The sequence below is a fragment of the Artemia sp. Qi Xiang Cuo genome, chromosome 15 (genome assembly GCF_049724085.1).
Source record: "Artemia sp. Qi Xiang Cuo chromosome 15, ASM4972408v1, whole genome shotgun sequence".
Classification (NCBI taxonomy): domain Eukaryota; kingdom Metazoa; phylum Arthropoda; class Branchiopoda; order Anostraca; family Artemiidae; genus Artemia; species Artemia sp. Qi Xiang Cuo.
The window spans coordinates 35,026,405-35,044,429 of NC_142808.1; the positions used below are offsets into that span (position 1 = coordinate 35,026,405).

The 18,025-nt window shown below is 36.0% G+C and overlaps 1 protein-coding gene across 2 annotated transcripts in view; it reads right to left on the minus strand.

Moving 5' to 3' along the window:
• Positions 1-18,025, minus strand: part of LOC148943604 (venom protease-like) — a 66,239-nt gene that overhangs the window by 31,311 nt on the left and 16,903 nt on the right. For both annotated transcript variants that reach the window (XM_089101885.1, XM_089101884.1), the window contains exon 4: positions 26-161. In XM_089101885.1, the coding sequence (XP_088958011.1) occupies positions 26-161 (136 nt within the window). The remainder of the gene's footprint in view (positions 1-25; positions 162-18,025) is intronic.

Below are 18,025 nucleotides of genomic sequence, written 5' to 3' on the forward strand. Positions count from 1 at the left end.
CTAAATATGTGAGAATAAAACTCACAGATCATCTTTGTCGTACACACAATGAGCAGCCGTTAAAATATGCCTATTCGTAATAAGAGAACCACCACATCCAAAGTCAACTCCTTTACTCGGATCTTCAGTATATCCTAGGAGAGCCATCCATGGCCAGGCACCTGAAAAAATTGCCAAAAAATTAGGCTTGACCTTTTAATGAAACTATACTTGTATTTAGTTGTTCTAAAAACGGTATATCAAATCTAACCATATTGTTTCAACAAAAAAGAAATCTCACTACTGTATGAAATTTTTGGGGGTGCTTTATTTACACTAAAATTAAACGACGCACGTATTTTAAAAATTAATGTTTAAATAGCGCTAATAAAAAAAAAAAAAAAAAAAATTAGGACAAGGTATAATCACTTAAATGAAAAGCATGAATTGACAACCCAAAACCGACAACTGGAAAATGGAATTGTTTTTTTTTCAACCCTTATAAGTTTTTTAGTTTATGATAGGGCGGAAAAAATCAGCAATAGTACGATATTCTATCTGTTTATATTTGTCTTATCCGGGGGGGTTCAGGAGGTTTGACCCCCCCCCCACCGAATTGTTTTTCCGACTCGTAAAATTGTAAAAAAAAAATGAATATAAACCAATTTTTGATGCTTTTTTTAGTTTTTTTTGTAACCCCCCCCCCCACTAAAAAAAATCCTGGATACGGCCCTAGTCATAGATAATTTTCACCCCAAGCATTTTCATTCTATTTAGTTTTTCATTTTCATTATACCTTCACCAACCCTAAGTGCTGAAATGGCTCTAAGTTATTTTCCTGATTCACATGAGAGTTAATACCCCTCGTAGCTGTTTAACAAACAAAAAAGACAAAAATCTTCACATGGTAGTTATCAATAAATTAAACACTTCGTAATAAAGAACCGCAAATAAGGAGTGGCTCGGGCTGATCGTTACCAAAACTCTAAAAAACATTTTGATTACAATTAATACCTCAAAATAACAGACTTTCAGTCTGTCCTTCTGTTTTAGTCTGTTCAGTCTGTTCTTGATTCCAAAGTTTAAGGTTACGTATCAAAGGCTACGAGCCTAATAATAGTTACTTTGTTTTCGGTTTCAAGTTCCAATCAACAAAAACGTTCAATTATACAATTTTTCTGATGAGAAAGGCCACAGATGTTTCCTTGTTCCTAAGAAATTATGAGGTCTCTTTTTTTGAATAGAAATTAAAAGTTCTAGTGCCCTTTTTAAGAAGTCAAGAATATTGCGTTACGGGAAAGTAGCGTTTTCTACCATTTTGTAGCGTAAATCTGCAATTTTGCCCAAAAGAAGGTCAAGTTGCTATCAATTGAAAATTCTGAAACAGTCAGTCGATTTAAAAGTATAAATACTATTTCTTGAAATTTCCAGCTTCAGAGGTGGTAATGCCGTGCAGTGGCACATTCATTCCTAGAAAGCCATGCAGTCCATACAGGGTAGGTAGTTAACATAAAAACGTATGTGAGAATAATAGCGAAAACGCTTAAGACTTGGTTGAAAACAGGAAAGGTTTGTAAATGAATTTTTTGAATGATAAGAAGGAGAGCAAATTAAGGGAAGTATAGAAGGAATTAAAGTATTAATTAAAGAGATGTGAAGTGGACTAGATGTGATGTGACTAGCTAGAGATGGCTAGAGGTGTGACTAGCCATGTCTTGATATCTGCAAAATACTTGATTTTAATTCAAACACAATGAAACCTTTAGAACAAAGTTGTCGTAATGTGCTGAGATTGATGGATGAATTTTTATCAAACACGTGTCCTTTTGGGGGTGTTTTCATCTTTTTTGAAAATTGGGTACAATTTCCCTGGCTCTTAACCTATAGTGGGTACTTTAAAGCTAATAAATTTTACATATCTGGAATCACCATAAGAAACCAATTGTTTTAGTGCATATATCCTTGTCAAAACAAGCAAAATTTCGCTTTTAAAGTTTTGGTTACTATTAACATGAATCATTCTTTGCTTACTTATGGTTATCACCAACTATGTAACATAAAAACAATTAAACATACAAACCAGTATTTCCAGTAAATTATACATAAAAACAAAACCTGTGTTTATATATATACATATATATATATATATATATATATATATATATATATATATATATATATATATATATATATATATATATATATATATATATATATATATATATATATATATATATATATATATATATATATATATATATATATATACTAATAACTCACTGCAGCGCCAAGCCACATTAGGTTCCCAACACTCCTCCTCCATCCTAAACTATTCAAAGCTCGCTTTTTACCCCCTCCAAGAATGTCCCATTTTTCCTTTAAATCTTTCCTCATGACCTATCATTTCATTTGGGGACGACATTCTTTTTGTTCAGCTCTAGATGAATGCCCAAAAAGAACGATCTTTGGCAATATTCTCGTGTCGAACTTGCCCTTTTATAAATCCAAGTAACCTACAATTTATGTTAAATTTCTTTCTATATCGATTCCTACAACTTTATTAAACTGAAAGTTTTTTAAACTGAAAGTAAGGAGCGACATTAAAACTTAAAACGAACAGAAATTATTCCGTATATGAAAGGGGCTGTCCCCTCCTCAACGCCTCGCTCTTTACGCTAAAGTTTGACTCTGTCTCACAACTTTATTTTTTAAAACAATAAAAAACTTTAGCGTAAAGAGCGAGGCGTTGAGGAGGGACAGCCCTTTCATATACGGAATAATTTCTGTTCGTTTTAAGTTTTAATGTCGCTCCTTACTTTCAGTTTAAAAAACTCGTTTTTTTTATTTAATATATATATATATATATATATATATATATATATATATATATATATATATATATATATATATATATATATATATATATATATATATATATATATATATATATATATATATATATATATATATATATATATATATATATATATATATATATATATATAGATATATATAGAGAGTTTGAGTTTTAGTTAGATAGAGATATATATTTATATTTATATTTTGATAGATATGTAGAGAGATAAAGGGAGAAAGATAGGGAGATAGAAAAAGAGAAAGAAAGAGAGAGAGAGAGAGAGAGAGAGAGAGAGAGAGAGAGAGAGAGAGAGAGAGAGACGCAGAAGGATTTAGGTTTTTGCAGTTAAAGAAGGGGGCAGTATCAAAATTTTGTTTGTAGTAAAACTATATTTGTCTTGACCATTCTTGGAAAGAACTAATAAATTAAACTGATATTTGATGTATAATGATATTAATTGCTGAAAGCTCATCAGTTCCAAATTTTACTGTAATTATAATATTTATTTTCAATATTAAGTACAAAAGAAAACATTTGTAACATAATTCGTTTTCAGTAAAGCGCCAATGACGCGGTTGGTTTTAGGCTTCTACAGTGAGGCGATACCCAAACTCTTGTTTGTAGTTATTTTTATTAGATTCAAACTTGATTTGCATATTCAATTTAAGTTTCACACGTTTTCAGATTTATTTATTCATTTACATTAATATATATTGTATGTTTGTTTGCATTGATTGTTTATTTAATTTCTGTTCGTTTTAAGTTTCATTTATACTTTAATAGCAAACTATTCTTTTTCGTTTTAAGCTTGAGTTTCATATTATTATTATTATTATTATTTATTTTTAACCCACACTATACAGAGGTACAATACGTGGAGTATCACGGGGAAAAACACAAAAAATGCGACACAAGACAATATATAAATCAAAAATTACCAAATTACAGTGTAACACATAATAATTTAAAAGAAACGAGAGCAAAAAAAAAAATAACGTGAGAGGAGGGAGAAAAGAGGAAAAAAAAAAAAAAACTGACAACTTGCAAAATCTAATAAGCAGGCATTAATATTATCATTATTGGATTTTTACTCACTCTTTACAAATCTAAATTGTAGAATGACCAAACAGAGAAAAACAACTAAACAAATAAAAGAAAAATAACTTAGGACTGAAAAAACCTGATAAGGTGATGGTGCGGAGAAAAATGGATACAAGCAGTATTTGAAAGTTTTCTGTGTAGTGCTTCCAGTTTTTCAGTAATATTAGGAACAAGAAATTTATTAATAACTACCCAGTTTTTGGTCCAAGGTGGAAGAAACAACAAAAATTTACAAAATCTAAAATAATTAATCCGGATTCTTTTTAACTCAGTTTTCTTCAGAAGGATGAAAATTCCAGAAGCAAAAAGAATTGAATGGTCACAAAAAGTTGAGTAGAGCTTGGCTAACGCGAGTTTATTATATTTACCTCTATTGGCAATAATCTTAGCATATCCTAATTTAATTTTCAAATTAATATCTGAGACTGTGCGCTGGCGCAAGCTCGGAAGACTATTAGTAATAGAAATACCGAGCCATCGAAGAGAATCTACGAGAGGGATAGTAAAGCCACAACAGCGAAGGGAAGTACTAGAAATATTATTAAAAGAAAGAAATTTACATTTATCTACATTAAGAGAAAGGCCTATGTCTGAAAAAGAAGAAGCAACACGAGAAACCATGTTAGATAAACCAGTTTTAGTACGGCTTATAAGAAGCAGATCATGAGCGTAAGCCAGGTAGGAAACATCAGAAAAACCGGAGAGATAGGTAGCCGAAATCTTTGCCAGAACTCCTGAAATACACAAATTAAAAAGGGTCGGAGATAAAACTCCACCTTGCCTTAAACCTCTTTTCAATTTAATATTAGATGCAGGCAGAGATTTCAGCCGAAGAAAAGAATTAGAGTACCAGTACCGAAGAAGCAAAATAACCGATAGATTGACACCGTAACCACGAAGAGCAGAAAAAAGCTGACTATGACATACACTATCAAAAGCTTTTGATGGATCTAAAGTACAAAAAAATATACTCCTTCCCTTAGAAGAATTTTCAAGGAGCAAAGATGATAATACACGATCTGCGTGTTGACAACCTACTCCGGGCTTAAATCCAAACTGTTTATCTCTCTCAAGCATATTATTAGTCACAAAAGGTATTAAAACATGCTCAAGAACTTTACTAAAAGTGCAAGAGACAGTAATAGGTCGGTAAGAAGAGCAAATAAAAGGAGAATTCCGCTTCTTTAAAATTGAAGAGACAGTACCACACAAAAAACTCTCCGGTACACTAGAAGTACAAATACACATCTGGAGAAGTAGGTGTATATGGTTAATAAGGGGGAGCAATCTAATAAAAGGTGAAATCTAGATATACCATCATTATCAACATTATCTGATTTAAGTTTCTTAATTGCTTCAATTACAGATGAAAGAGAAATAGGAACACAGAGACGCTGAGATAGAGGGGTACTAAAAATAGCAGAAAGAGAATGAGAATACAAAGAATGCACACGGTAATTAACATTAGAAAAAATAGACGAGTAATGGTCATGCCTAGCAGATGCAGAAAGACAATCACTATTTGGTACATCACTTCTAATCGACTCAGAATTAATAACTTTTCGCCATTCTCTCTTTGACACTGGAAAATCCATACCACGATAACGCATAGACTTAAGATATTTTTTATATTCCCTGCGGGTCTTACGCTTAAGGTCAGAAACAATACCACAGGGCGGTCTATCACATTCATTCCACACTTTTAACCAAAACTTAGCTTTATTTTTCAAAGTTTTTAAATTAGGATCTAAAGACCAAATAGGTTTTGCGTACCACGTCTAACACGTTGCAGCGGCACTGCAACTGCCTCGGCATCTTTTAAACATTTAATTATTTGATTATAATAGCAATCCAGGTCCTTTTTGCAATTCCCTTGTATAGAGCTCTGAAGCAGATGATAGGGAACTCGTATAGCAGACAGCAGCCTTGTTAGTGTAAACGCATAAAGAGGAACATCAGCTTTCTTCCAATTACTTTTTCAAACCATTTTGAAGACTGGGGTACTTTGCAGAAACTTGCAGGGTTTAAATTCAGCGTAAGAGTAAGTGAGATAGGGAGATGGTCTAAGTCTTGTTCTTCAGCATGTACAAACACTATTGATGTAATAATACTAGGTGAGAAAACAATGTGGTCAATATTGCTCTTACTGCCTGAATGGTGAATATAAGAGTACGGTTGAGTTTTGGGTATAATATGATAAGATGGAAGGCAATCCAACAACAAATCACATCTCACTGATGAGTTATTTATATCTGTATTGAGGTCACCAATGATCATATAATCTAGAGAAATAGAAAGAATTTTTTCCACTAGAAACTTCAACGTGTTACAGGCTTTAGCAAATCTAGCCATCGATCTAGAGGAACGGTCATCATAAGGCAGATAAGAATTAATGAAAACTATAGTGCCCATACGAACAGCCAAAAAAACTAATCCGAGTAAAAAATCACCGGCGAAACCAAATTAGGATTGTGCTTAAAAACAAAAGCTAGTCCGCCGGATGGCCGGCCTCTTGTGGCTCTGGCAGTAGTAAAAAAAACATCATGATGAAGGCTACGACGCAAAACGTTAATGCTAGAGTCTGTAAGAAGATGCTCCTGTAAACAAACCAAATCAAAATCATAGTAGAACTCATCAATAACGAAATCCTTATCCTTTGTACCATTAATATTAAACGATATTATTGAAAACTCCAAAGTCATTGCAAAAAGTGGGAGCGCGACATTATATCCTTAGATATAGGGCAGGACAAGCTATAAGAAGTATGATTTTTACCACAGTTAGCACACTTGGGAGCAACACTACAAGGACTATCCTTAGTAGAAAGATGTGGCCCAGCACATCTGGCACATTTCGGGACATTGCTGGTGCAAGCACTTTGAAAGTGATCGCATGATCGGCATTTGAAGCAGCATTTAGGTATTTCTTTAAATACGTGAATTTGAAAAAAATCATATCCCACTTTAATTCCTTCTTTGAAATAAGCAGACTGAGTGAAGGAGTCTTCAAATTCAAGCTTGACTGAAATAGTCTGGCCCAGTCGATTTGCACTTATTATAACTTGCAGTCTTTTAATAATTGAAAGGTCAACATCAACTGGGAAACCTCTGAGAATCCCAGAAAAGCGCTTGGATTGTACTTTAACTGTTGCTCTGGTAATAAAGTTCTGAACAGATGTACAAAAATCTTCAGTTGCAGATTTATCAATATTGACATACCATCTATCTTTAACAGGTTTCACACTACAAACTAATTCATGCCCAGCTATTTGATCGAGAACAGATTTGCGTTTAATCGGATCAGACAGATCTGACGGCACTTTAGAAACAATAACTGTCGTATGAGTGTCAATTGCTGGGGTAGGTTTTGGAAGTTGAGGAAAATTCAACTGATAATTGTCAAATTTCCCTGACATTTCAACAACCACTTGTTGTAGCTCATTAAATTTAGAGAGTAAAGAAGAATAAGCATTTGCAGGGAGACATGGCCCCTCTGTAGGTCGCTTTATCACAAACGTAGGTGCAAAAGTGTCACTACTGTCAAGAGATCTTAACAGAGAAATAATGTCACTAAAATGATTAGAAAGAGCATTGTTCCCCTTACGTACTGGGCAATCCAATTCAGGTGCACTTATTTGCCACAGTAAACTTTTAGCTTCTTTGACTATATTCACGTCAAAAAACTCCATACCATGTCTTTTAATAATATCCTCCTCAATTCCGCTTAGCAAATTGCTTTGAATAAAATTCAGAACAGGAGAATATACAAGTTCAGGCATTTCGTCGGAGCTTTTCATGGCTATCGCACTCACCACAAATTGGTGAGTGCGATTCAATCTAAACATTACTCGCTTTAAGATATATTTATTCATTTATATTATCACTTGTTGTATGTTTTTTGCTATGATATTTTATTTAATTTCTGTTAATTTTTGGTTTCATTTATTCTTTAATAGTAATTTCTGGTCGTTTTGAATTTTGAATTTTAACAGGTATTCATATCTCCTGAGCTTAAGTTTAAAATGGCCTTTACTTTTCTTTGAAAAACTTATTTTTCGGAAAGGTTTTTTTAATTAATTTTGTTCGTTTTTGATTACAAAAAGTTTCAAGTTTTTATTGCATGGGGGGAGGGTTGCTTACTGTCCGATTATTCTTGAATTTAAAAAACGGAACTAGAACTTTCAATTTAAATCGAATGAGGCTTTTTTCAAAGTCTATACGATTACCTCTTTGATAAAAACCTTATATTTGAACAATATACAGCTTGCATAACTTGTGGACAGCGATTGACAGCAATGAATGGATTGAAAAATATCTCCAATAAGGGTGTTTTGACCATTTCACTTGCTGTCACAAAAGGATCACGACTGTTTAGAATTGACCTTATTAGGATTTTGTGTGCCAAAACAATTTTGCATCTATCACAAAGTATGTATTTTAACCTTATAATTGGATAATTATAATAGATTTACTATGTGTTCTTCCCATACAAAACTTTACCTTATTAAAGTCTTGGGGGTGGAGGCGGCGTTGTTGGTAGAAGGAAGAAAACTTTAACGTAGACAGTAGGAGAGGGGGGGGGGGTGAGGTTGGAGACTCATCCAATATGGGGCGGAACTTCACTTATCTCCTCCGTTCCCGATTTAGGAGATCAGACAGACTCATTGGGCTGTAGAATGTTGGAACGTTTGAGTTGTGGAAGACGTTAAAATACTCAAAAATACTTTATATTTTCAGTTATTGCAGGATTGATTTCATAGATTGTGGAATGGTGAGCCCCCTGGCCCATCATTTGGGTAAACCTCAACTCATAATATGCAATTTTTATTAATTGTTCCGTGTTATGTGCATATATTATTCTATATATGTTATTTTGAGTTATACTTTTATCGCATTGCGTTCATTTTTAAGGCTAGAGATAAAAACTGAAACCTTAGCGGAGACAGTGGTGGGGGAAGTCTCCCTCCTCACATGCATAATTGAGCAGCCACAGAGAAAGTAATACAAATTAAATTAATACGTATTTTGAAAATTTCTTTTTTCAAAAGACACGAACAAAATCGTCTAAAGGAACCTGAAGTGCTATCTCTGACATTTCCGTTGATTCTTTATTCCCGTTACTTTCAGATGTAAAATTTAGAATATTATCGAATGGGTTTAGTCGTCCCCTCCCTGAATAATTCACATTTGGAAACCCTATTCCTGGGAAATTCCTCCTCCCACATTTTGTTTTCCTGCTCATAAATCCCCCACGATAAATTCCACCCAGCAGAAATTCCCCAGCCGTTGAATATGCTCCCCCAAACATATTCCCCTCAGATAATTTCGGATATTCATAAAAATGGAAGCTGAAATTTCTAATCAACTTTTTAGGTCACATACAATGCTATAGCGTTACCTGAGTAAAGAGCCGTAAGGGTTCAATGAATTAATACTTATTTATTTTCCCAGGGGCACTTTATATGGAAGAGGTGGTCTCATAAGCTTTTGAAAAGGGTTCATTGAATTACAAATTAAAATTTACAGTGCCCTTACACCAGGGGTGGATCCAGGATTTTTTAAGGGGGGATACAAAATAGTTGATCCGATAAACTTGCGTTAGGAGCAAGTTTAATTAACGCAATCTTGCGTTAATTAAGTAAATTACATTACTTTAGACTACGTTAGGGGGAGGCCACCCCCCCCGCCCCTCCCCTGGATCCGCCATTGCCTTACACTCTCTGTTTCTTTCCTTGTTAGGGAGGAGAGCAGATGCCTAATAGGTGTGTGCTAATACCAAAACATTCTGACTCTCATTGGGCCTTCAGGTATAAACAGAATTAGTTCAAAGGGAGGGGTGGGGGAAAAGGGGCGTGGTGTAGGGTATTTGCCCTTAGATCGATTTTGACTCGTAAAAGCTGGACTAGAACTTCCAATTTCCAATCAAATGAGCCCTCTCTGAAGTTTATACGAGAATCCCTTCCTGCCCCCGGGCCCTGGGCGGTTTTGTCGACGCCAGAGTTTTGTTACTTAACCTTTCAACTATTTTTAACAAAATTTTTATCTGATGCATTTAGGGCGTGGAGGAGGGGGGATAGTTGCCCTCCAATCTGTTTTGACTCTTAAAAAGTGAACAAGAACTTTCAATTTCCAATCAAATGAGCCCTCTCTAAAGTTTATACGAGTATCCCTTCCATAAAAAATAATATGAAGGATTCGGAGAATGCTTAAATTACAACCCTTGCCCTGAGGGCTGTGGGAGAGTTGTCATTCTCAAAGAACTAATTTCCAAACTTTAAAACTACGTTTAATAAAATGGCTGTCTCAAAATTTTGATTGGATGTGTTTGGGGAAAAGGCGGGCGTGAGAAGGGGGTTAGTTGCCCTCAAATCACTTTCTATTATTAAAAAGGGCACGAACCCTTTGAATTTCCAATCGAATAAGCCTTTTTGAAGTTTCTACGACACCGCCTTCTATAAGAACCTTATATGCCCCCAGGGTAAAACTTAAAACCCTTGCCTTGAGGATTGTGGGGGAGTGTCCTCCTCAAAAAAATATTTTCTATCAGAAAATCGACTATGCTGAACAAAATGGCTATCTCAAAATTTCGATAGGATGTGGTTGGGGGAATGATGCACGTGGGGGAAGGGGGGGGGGGCTATTTGCCCTCCAATCACTTTCGAATATTAAAAAGGGCACTATCCCTTTGAATTTTCAATAGAATGAGCCATTTATGGAGTTTCTACCACAACATCTTCTACAAAAACCTTATATGCCCCCACGGCATAACTTAAAACCCTTGCCCTAAGGTGTGTGGGGGAGTGTCCTCCTCAAAAACATATTTTCTATGTGAAAATCAACTACGCTGAACAAAATGGCTGTCTCAAAATTTTGATTGGATTTTGTTGGGGGAATGATGGGCGTAGGGGGGAGGGGTTAGTTGCCCTCCAATAACTTTCGACTATTAAAAAGGGCACAATCCCTTTGAATTTCTGATTGAATGAGCCTTTTTTGAAGTTTCTACGACAACTATCCCTTTCAATTTCCAATCGAATTAGCCGTTCTTGAAGTTTCTACGACAACGCCTTCTATAAAAACCTTATATGCCCACAGGGCATAACTTAAAACCCTTGCCCTGAGGGTTGTGGGGGATTGTCCTCCTCAAAAACAGATTTTCTATCTGGAAATCAACTACGCTGAACAAAATGACTATCTCAAAATTTTGAATGGATGTGTTCGGGGGAAGGATGGGCGGGGGGGGGGGGCTAGTAGCCCTCCAATCACTTTCGACTATTAAAAAGGGCACTCTGCCTTTGAATTTCCAATCGAATGAGCCTTTTTTGAAGTTTCTATGACAACTCCTTCTATAAAAACCTTATATGCCCCCAGGGCATAACTTAAAACTCTTGCCCTGAGGGTTGTGGGGGATTGTCCTCCTCAAAAACATGTTTTCTATCTGAAAATCCACTATGCTGAACAAAATGGCTATCTCAAAATTTTGATTGGATGTGTTTAGAGAAATGATGGGCATGGGAGGGGGGCTAGTTACCCTCCACTCACTGGTGACTATTAAAAAGGGCACTAGGCCATTGATTTTACACTTTAATTAGCCATTTTTGATGTTTTTGTGGAAATACTGTCTAAAAAAAACTTATTTAACCCAAAGTTATAACTTAAAACCCTTGTCCTGAAGGTTTTGGGGGATTTTCTCCTCAAAAAGACTTTCTATCAGAAAATCAAACATATTTTCTTTCAGAAAATCAACTATGCTGAACAAAATGGCTATCTCAAAATTTTGAGGGGATGTGTTTGGGGAAATGATGGGCGTGGGGGGGGGGGCTAGTTTCACACCAATAAATTTCGACGATTAAAAAGGGCACTAACCCTTTAATTTCCAATCGAATGAGCCTTTATTGAAGTTTCTACGACAACACCTTCTATAAAAAACCTTATATGCCCCCAGGGCATAACTTAAAACCCTTGCCCTGAGAGTTGTGGGGGATTGTCCTCCTCAGAAACATATTTTCTATCTGGTGTTCAACTACGATGAACAAAATGGCTATCTAAAAATTTTGATTGGATGTGTTTGGGGGAATGATGGGTGTGGGGGGAGGCTAGTTGCCCTCCAATCCCTTTCAACTATTAAAAAGTGCACTAGCCCTTTAATTTCCAATAGAATGAGCCTGTTTTGAAGTTTCTACGACAACGCTTTCTATAAAAACCTTATATGATCCCAGGGCATAACTTACAACCCTTACCCTGAGGGTTTTGGGGGAGTGTCCTCCTCAAAAATATATTTTCTATATGAAAATCAACTACGTTGAACAAAATGGCTTTCTCAAAATTTTTCTTGGATGTGTTTGGGGGAATAATGGCGTGGGGGGGGGCTAGTTGCCCTCCAGTCACTTTTGACTATTAAAAGGGCACTAGCTCTTTGAAGTCTCAGCCGAACGTATCGTTTATGTAGTTTTTACAGCAACACCTTCTTTAAACACAGCATATGCCCCCAGAGCAAGACCTAAATTTCGGTATCTTAGGGCTTTGGAAGATTATCATCCTCACGGTTAAATATTAAATCTGGAAATCCACTTCACGGAACCAATTGTCCATATATAAATTTTGATTGGGTGTGTCTGGGGAAATGATTTGCGCGACGAATGACTGGGGGGCTAGTTGCCCTCCAATCGCTTTCGACTATTAAAAAGGGCACTAGCTTTTTGAATTTCCAATCGAATGAGCCCTTTTTGAAGTTTCTACGACAACGCCTTCTATAAAAACCTTATATGCCCCTAGGGCATAACTTAAAAGCCTTGCCCTGAGGGTTGTGGGGGAGTGTCCTCCTCAAAAATATATTTTCTTTCCGGAAATCAACTGCGCTGGACAAAATGCCTATCTCAAAATTTTGATTGGATGTGTTTGGGGAAATGATGGGCGTGAGGGGGGGGGGGCTAGTTGCACACCAATCACTTTAGACTATTAAAAATGGAACCAGCCATTTAATTTCCAAACCAATGATCCTGTTTTGAAGTTTCTACCACAACTCCTTCTATAAAAACCTTAAATGCCCCCAGGGCATAACTTAAAACCCTTGCCCTGAGGGTTGTAGGAGAGTGTCCTCCTCAAAAATATATTTTCTATCACAAAATCAACTACGCTGAACAAAATGGCTATCTCAAAATTTTGATTTGATGTGTTTGGGGGAATGATGGGCGTGGGGGGGGGCTAGTTGCCCTCCAATCACTTTCGACTATTGAAAAGGGCACTAGAACTCTTAATTATCAATCGAATGAGCCCCCTTTGAAGTTTCTACGACGATCCCTTCCATATGGAGTGCCTCTGGGAAAAAAAGTAAATAGATAATAAAACATTGGAGCCGTATGGCCTTTACTATAGGCAACGCTGTAGCGTGCCTATAGTAAAGGTATAGTCTGATAAAAACCAAAAGCCTACTGCGTCATTGGCGCTTAACTGAAAACGAATTATATTACAAATATTTTCTTTTCTAGTTCTTACAGCATTGAAAATAAAAATAAAATTACAGTGAAATAAATTCTTGAACTGATGGAGCTTTCAACAATTAATATCATTATACATCAAATATTCAATTTGATGTTGTTTATAATTTCCAAGACTGTTCAAGACGCATATATTTTTCAGTAAGGCGCCAATGACGAAGTAGGTTTTAGACTTTTACAGTGAGAGAAGGAGGCGATACCCAAACTCTTGTTTGTAGTGATTTTTGTTCGTTTCAAACTTGATTTGCATATTCAATTTAAGTTTCACTCGTTTTAAGATTTATTTATTAATTTACATTAATATCTATTGTATGTTTGTTAGCATTGATTGTTTATGTAATTTCTGTTCGTTTTAATTTTCATTTATACTTCAATAGCAAGATATTTTTTTTCGTTTTAAGCTTGATTTTGATATTCAATCCAAGCATTACTCGCTTTAAGATCTATTTATTCCTTTATATTATTACTTGTTGTATGTTTTTTGCTATGATTTTTTAGTTAATTTCTGTTGGTTTTGGGTTTCATTTATTCTTTAATAGTAATTTCTGGTCGTTTTGAGTTTGAATTTTAACAGGTATTTGTATCTAATGAGCTTAAGTTTAAATGACCTTTACTTTTCTTTGAAAAACTTATTTTTCAGAATTTTTTTTTTAATTAATTTTAATTCGTTTTTGATTGCAAAAAGTCTCAAGTTCTTCAAAATTCCTTATTTCAAAATCAAACTTTAAAAAAAAATCAAATGTTCATCAAAGTACCAAAACTGGTATCAAAGTGACAATACCAAAGTTGAAAAATGGGTTTCTGTCGCCTTGTCGCCCGTTCCCTTATCCTCCGCCAATCTTCAATGTTATACAGGGTTAACTCATTTCTTCCCCCAGATGTTATGCTTTCTCTTTATTATGCTTTTATTTTTCCTTACCTTTCTTATTGCTGTTCTGTCTGGGGTAGTACTAATACATCTATTCTCTGCCCACTTCAAAGAGCCCAAAATAGGGCAATGAAGGCTACTTTTCTTCTACCTCGTTTTTACCCTTCCTCTGATTTTATAATGATACCGTAATAGCTCCACTGGATCGTATTGTGGGTAAAAGTTACCTTTATTTAGCACATTCTGCTTTTCTAGTTAGACTTCCACCATCTCTGCAGCAGTTTTTCTTTCTGTCAGGCTCAGGTAGGTACTCTTCTTTTTTTACGTAGCTCTTATTGCAGGTTCATTTTACCTAAGCGATCATCGACAGCAGGTCAGAGGTCTCCTGTTTATCAATCTATTTTACTATGGAACTCCATCCCTTCTGATGTCCCTCTATCTCTTTCTGCAAAGGCACTTTCTCACTGGGTATTTCCAGTCTAGTATTTTCCCCCTTTTTCTTCTTTTTTTTTGCATTCCATCCACATTTATAAGTCTTTTTTTTCATTCAATATATTTCTCTGATTATTTTTTTTTTTTTTTTTTTTTTTTTATTTAATCCTATTTCCAATCTATTCTTCGTTTATATATATATTTTTTTTCAGTTATTTGTGAAGTTTCCTGTTAATTCTCCTATTTTCATAAATGTATTATCCAATTTTTTTTTTTTTTTTTCTCTTTTTTTTTATGTGCTTTATAATAGTTTGTTTTTTGTTTTGTTGGCCATTTACAAGCTGAGCTTCTTGGGCGTGTATAAATTTTAAGTTTGTAATTGTTTTGTTTTTTTTAGTATTAATAAATTGATTGATTGATTGATTGTTGACACCTGAGTTTTTGTTATCTGACTTTTGAACTATTTTTAACAAAATGCCTATCTCAGAATCTTTATTGGATGGGTTTGGGGAAAAAAGGGCGTGGGGGGTCTATTTGCCCTTTGGTCTCTTTTGACTCTGTAAAAGTGAACTAGAACTTTCTATTTTCAACCAAATGATCTATCTCTGAAGTTTATACGAGCATCCCTTCTATAAGAACCATATATACCCCCAGAGTATAATTTACAACACCTGTCCCAGAGCCCTGGGGGTTGTGTCGACCCCAGAGTTTCAGTAGCTGATGTTTGAACTATTTTTATTAAAATGGTCACCTCAAATTTTTATCAGATGGGCTTATCCATCCGATAAACCCAAAGGTTTGGAGGGTTGGAGGGACTAGTTGCCCTCCGATTGTTTTTACTCTTAGAAAATGAACTAGAACTTTTAATTTTCATTCAAATGAGCCCTCTCTAAAGTTTATACGAGCATCCCTTTCATAAGGACCATATACGGCCCCAGAACATAGCTTACAATGCCTGCCCCCTTATCCCTGGGGGGCTGTGTCGACACCGGAGTGACTGTTAGCTGACCTTTGAACTATTTTTAAAAAATGGCTATCTCAAAATCTGTATCGGATGGTTTTGGGGAAAAAAGGGTGTGTGTGGGTGGGGGGGGAGGGAACTAATTGCCCTCGGATATTTTTTTACTCTTAAGAAATGAACCAGAACTTTCAATTTCCAATCAAATGAGCCCTCTGAAGTTTATACAAGCATCCCTTTCATAATAACCATATACACCCCCAGGAAAACACTTACAACGCCTACCTCTCGGGTCCTGGGGGTTGTTTTGACACCGAAGTTTTTGTTATCTAATTTTTGAACCATTTTTAAAAAACTGGCCATCTCAAAATTTGTAGCGGATGGGTTTGGGGAAAATAGGGCGTGGAAGGGGGCTGGTTGCCCTTAAATCTCTTGAATCTTAAAAAGTAAACTAGAACTTTGAATTTCCAATCAGATGAGCCCTCTATGAAGTTTATACGTACAAGCATCCCTTTCATAAGAATCATACATGCCCTAAGGGCATAACTTAGAACACCTTTCCCCGAGCCCCGGGGAGTTGTATTGACACCGGAGTTTTTCTTAACTAACCTTTAAACTATTTTTAATGAAATAACTATCTCAAAATTTTTATCATATGGGTTTGAAAAAACCAGGCGTGGAGGGGGGTGGGCTAGTTACCCTCGGATATCTTTTGACTATTAAAAAATGTGCTCGAACTTTCAGTTTCCAATCAAATAAGCCCTCTCTGAAGTTTATACAAGCATCCCTTTCATAAGAACCATATATGCCCCAGGGTATAACTTACAACGCCTGCTCCTGGGCCCTGGGGGGTTGTGTCGACACCTGAGTTTTTCTTATCTGACTTTTGAACAATTTTTAACTTAATGGCTATCTCAAAATTTTATCGGATGCATTTGGGGGGAAAAGGGCGTGGGGGGGCTAGTTGCCCTCTAATCTCTTTTGACTCTCAAAAACTGAACTAGAAGTTTCAATTTCCAACCAAATGAGCCCTCTCTGAAGTTCTAACGAGCATTCCTTCCATAAGAACCATATATTCACCCAGGGCTTAACTTACACCGCCTGCCCTCGGGTCCTGGGGGGCTGTGTCTGCCCCGGGGTTTTATTTATATGGTCTTTGAACTATTAAAAAAATGGCTATCTCAAAATTCTTATCGGATTGATTTGAAGAAAAAAGGCTTGGAACGGGGGGGGGCTAGGTGCCCTCCAATCTTTTTTAACTCTTAAAAAGTGAACTATAACTTTCAATTTCCAATCCAGTGACCCCTCTTTGAAGTTTATACGAGCATTCCTTCCATAAGAACCATATATGCAACCAGGGCATAAATTACAGCGCCTGCACCCCACCCCCCTCCCGCCCCCAGGGGGAGCGGGTTGTTTTGATACCGGAGTTTTTGTTATATGATCTTTGAACTATTTTTAACAAAATAGCTATCTCAATATTTTTATCAGATGCATTTGGGAAAAAAGGGCGTGGGGGTCTGGTTAATCTCCTATATCTTTTGAAGCTTAAGAAGTGAACTAGAACTTTCAATTTCCAGTCAAATGAGCCCCCTCTGAAGTTTATACAAGCATTCCTTCCATAAAAACAATACATGCCCCCAGGGCATAACTTATAACCCTTGCCCTGAAGACTGTGGGGGAGTGTCCTCTCAAAGACATAATTTCCTGAACTTTCAACTACGTTGAACAAAATGGCTATCTCAAAATTTTTATTGGTTGTATTTGGGGAAATGGTGAGCGTGGAAGGGGTGTTAGTTGCCTTCCAATCATTTTCAACTATTAAAAAGGGCACTAGCCATTTAAATTTCCAATCAAATGAGCCCTTATTGAAGTTTCTATGACAACGCTTTCTATAAAACCTCCTATAGCCCAAGGGTATCACTTACAACCCTTGCCCTGAGGGTTGTGGGGAGGGGAGGGGGGTTGTCATCCTCAAAGACCAAATTTCCCGAATTTTCAACTACGTTGAACAAAATGGCTATCACAAAATTTTTATTACATGTGTTTGGGGTAAAGGTGGGCTTGAGAGGGGGGGGGGGGTAGAGGCCCTCCAATCACTTTCGACTCTTAAAATTTTTGAATTTAAAATTTTTGAATTTGAAGCCCTTTGAATTTTTTTCAAAATTTTGATTGGATTCTTTGGTTAAATGGTGGGCGTGGAAGGGGTGTTAGTTGCCTTCCAATCACTTTTGACCCTTAAAAAGGGCGCTAGAACTCTCGATTTCCAATTGAATGATCCCTCTTTCAAAATCATACGACGACCCCTTCCATATAAAGTGCCTCTGAGGAAAAAAT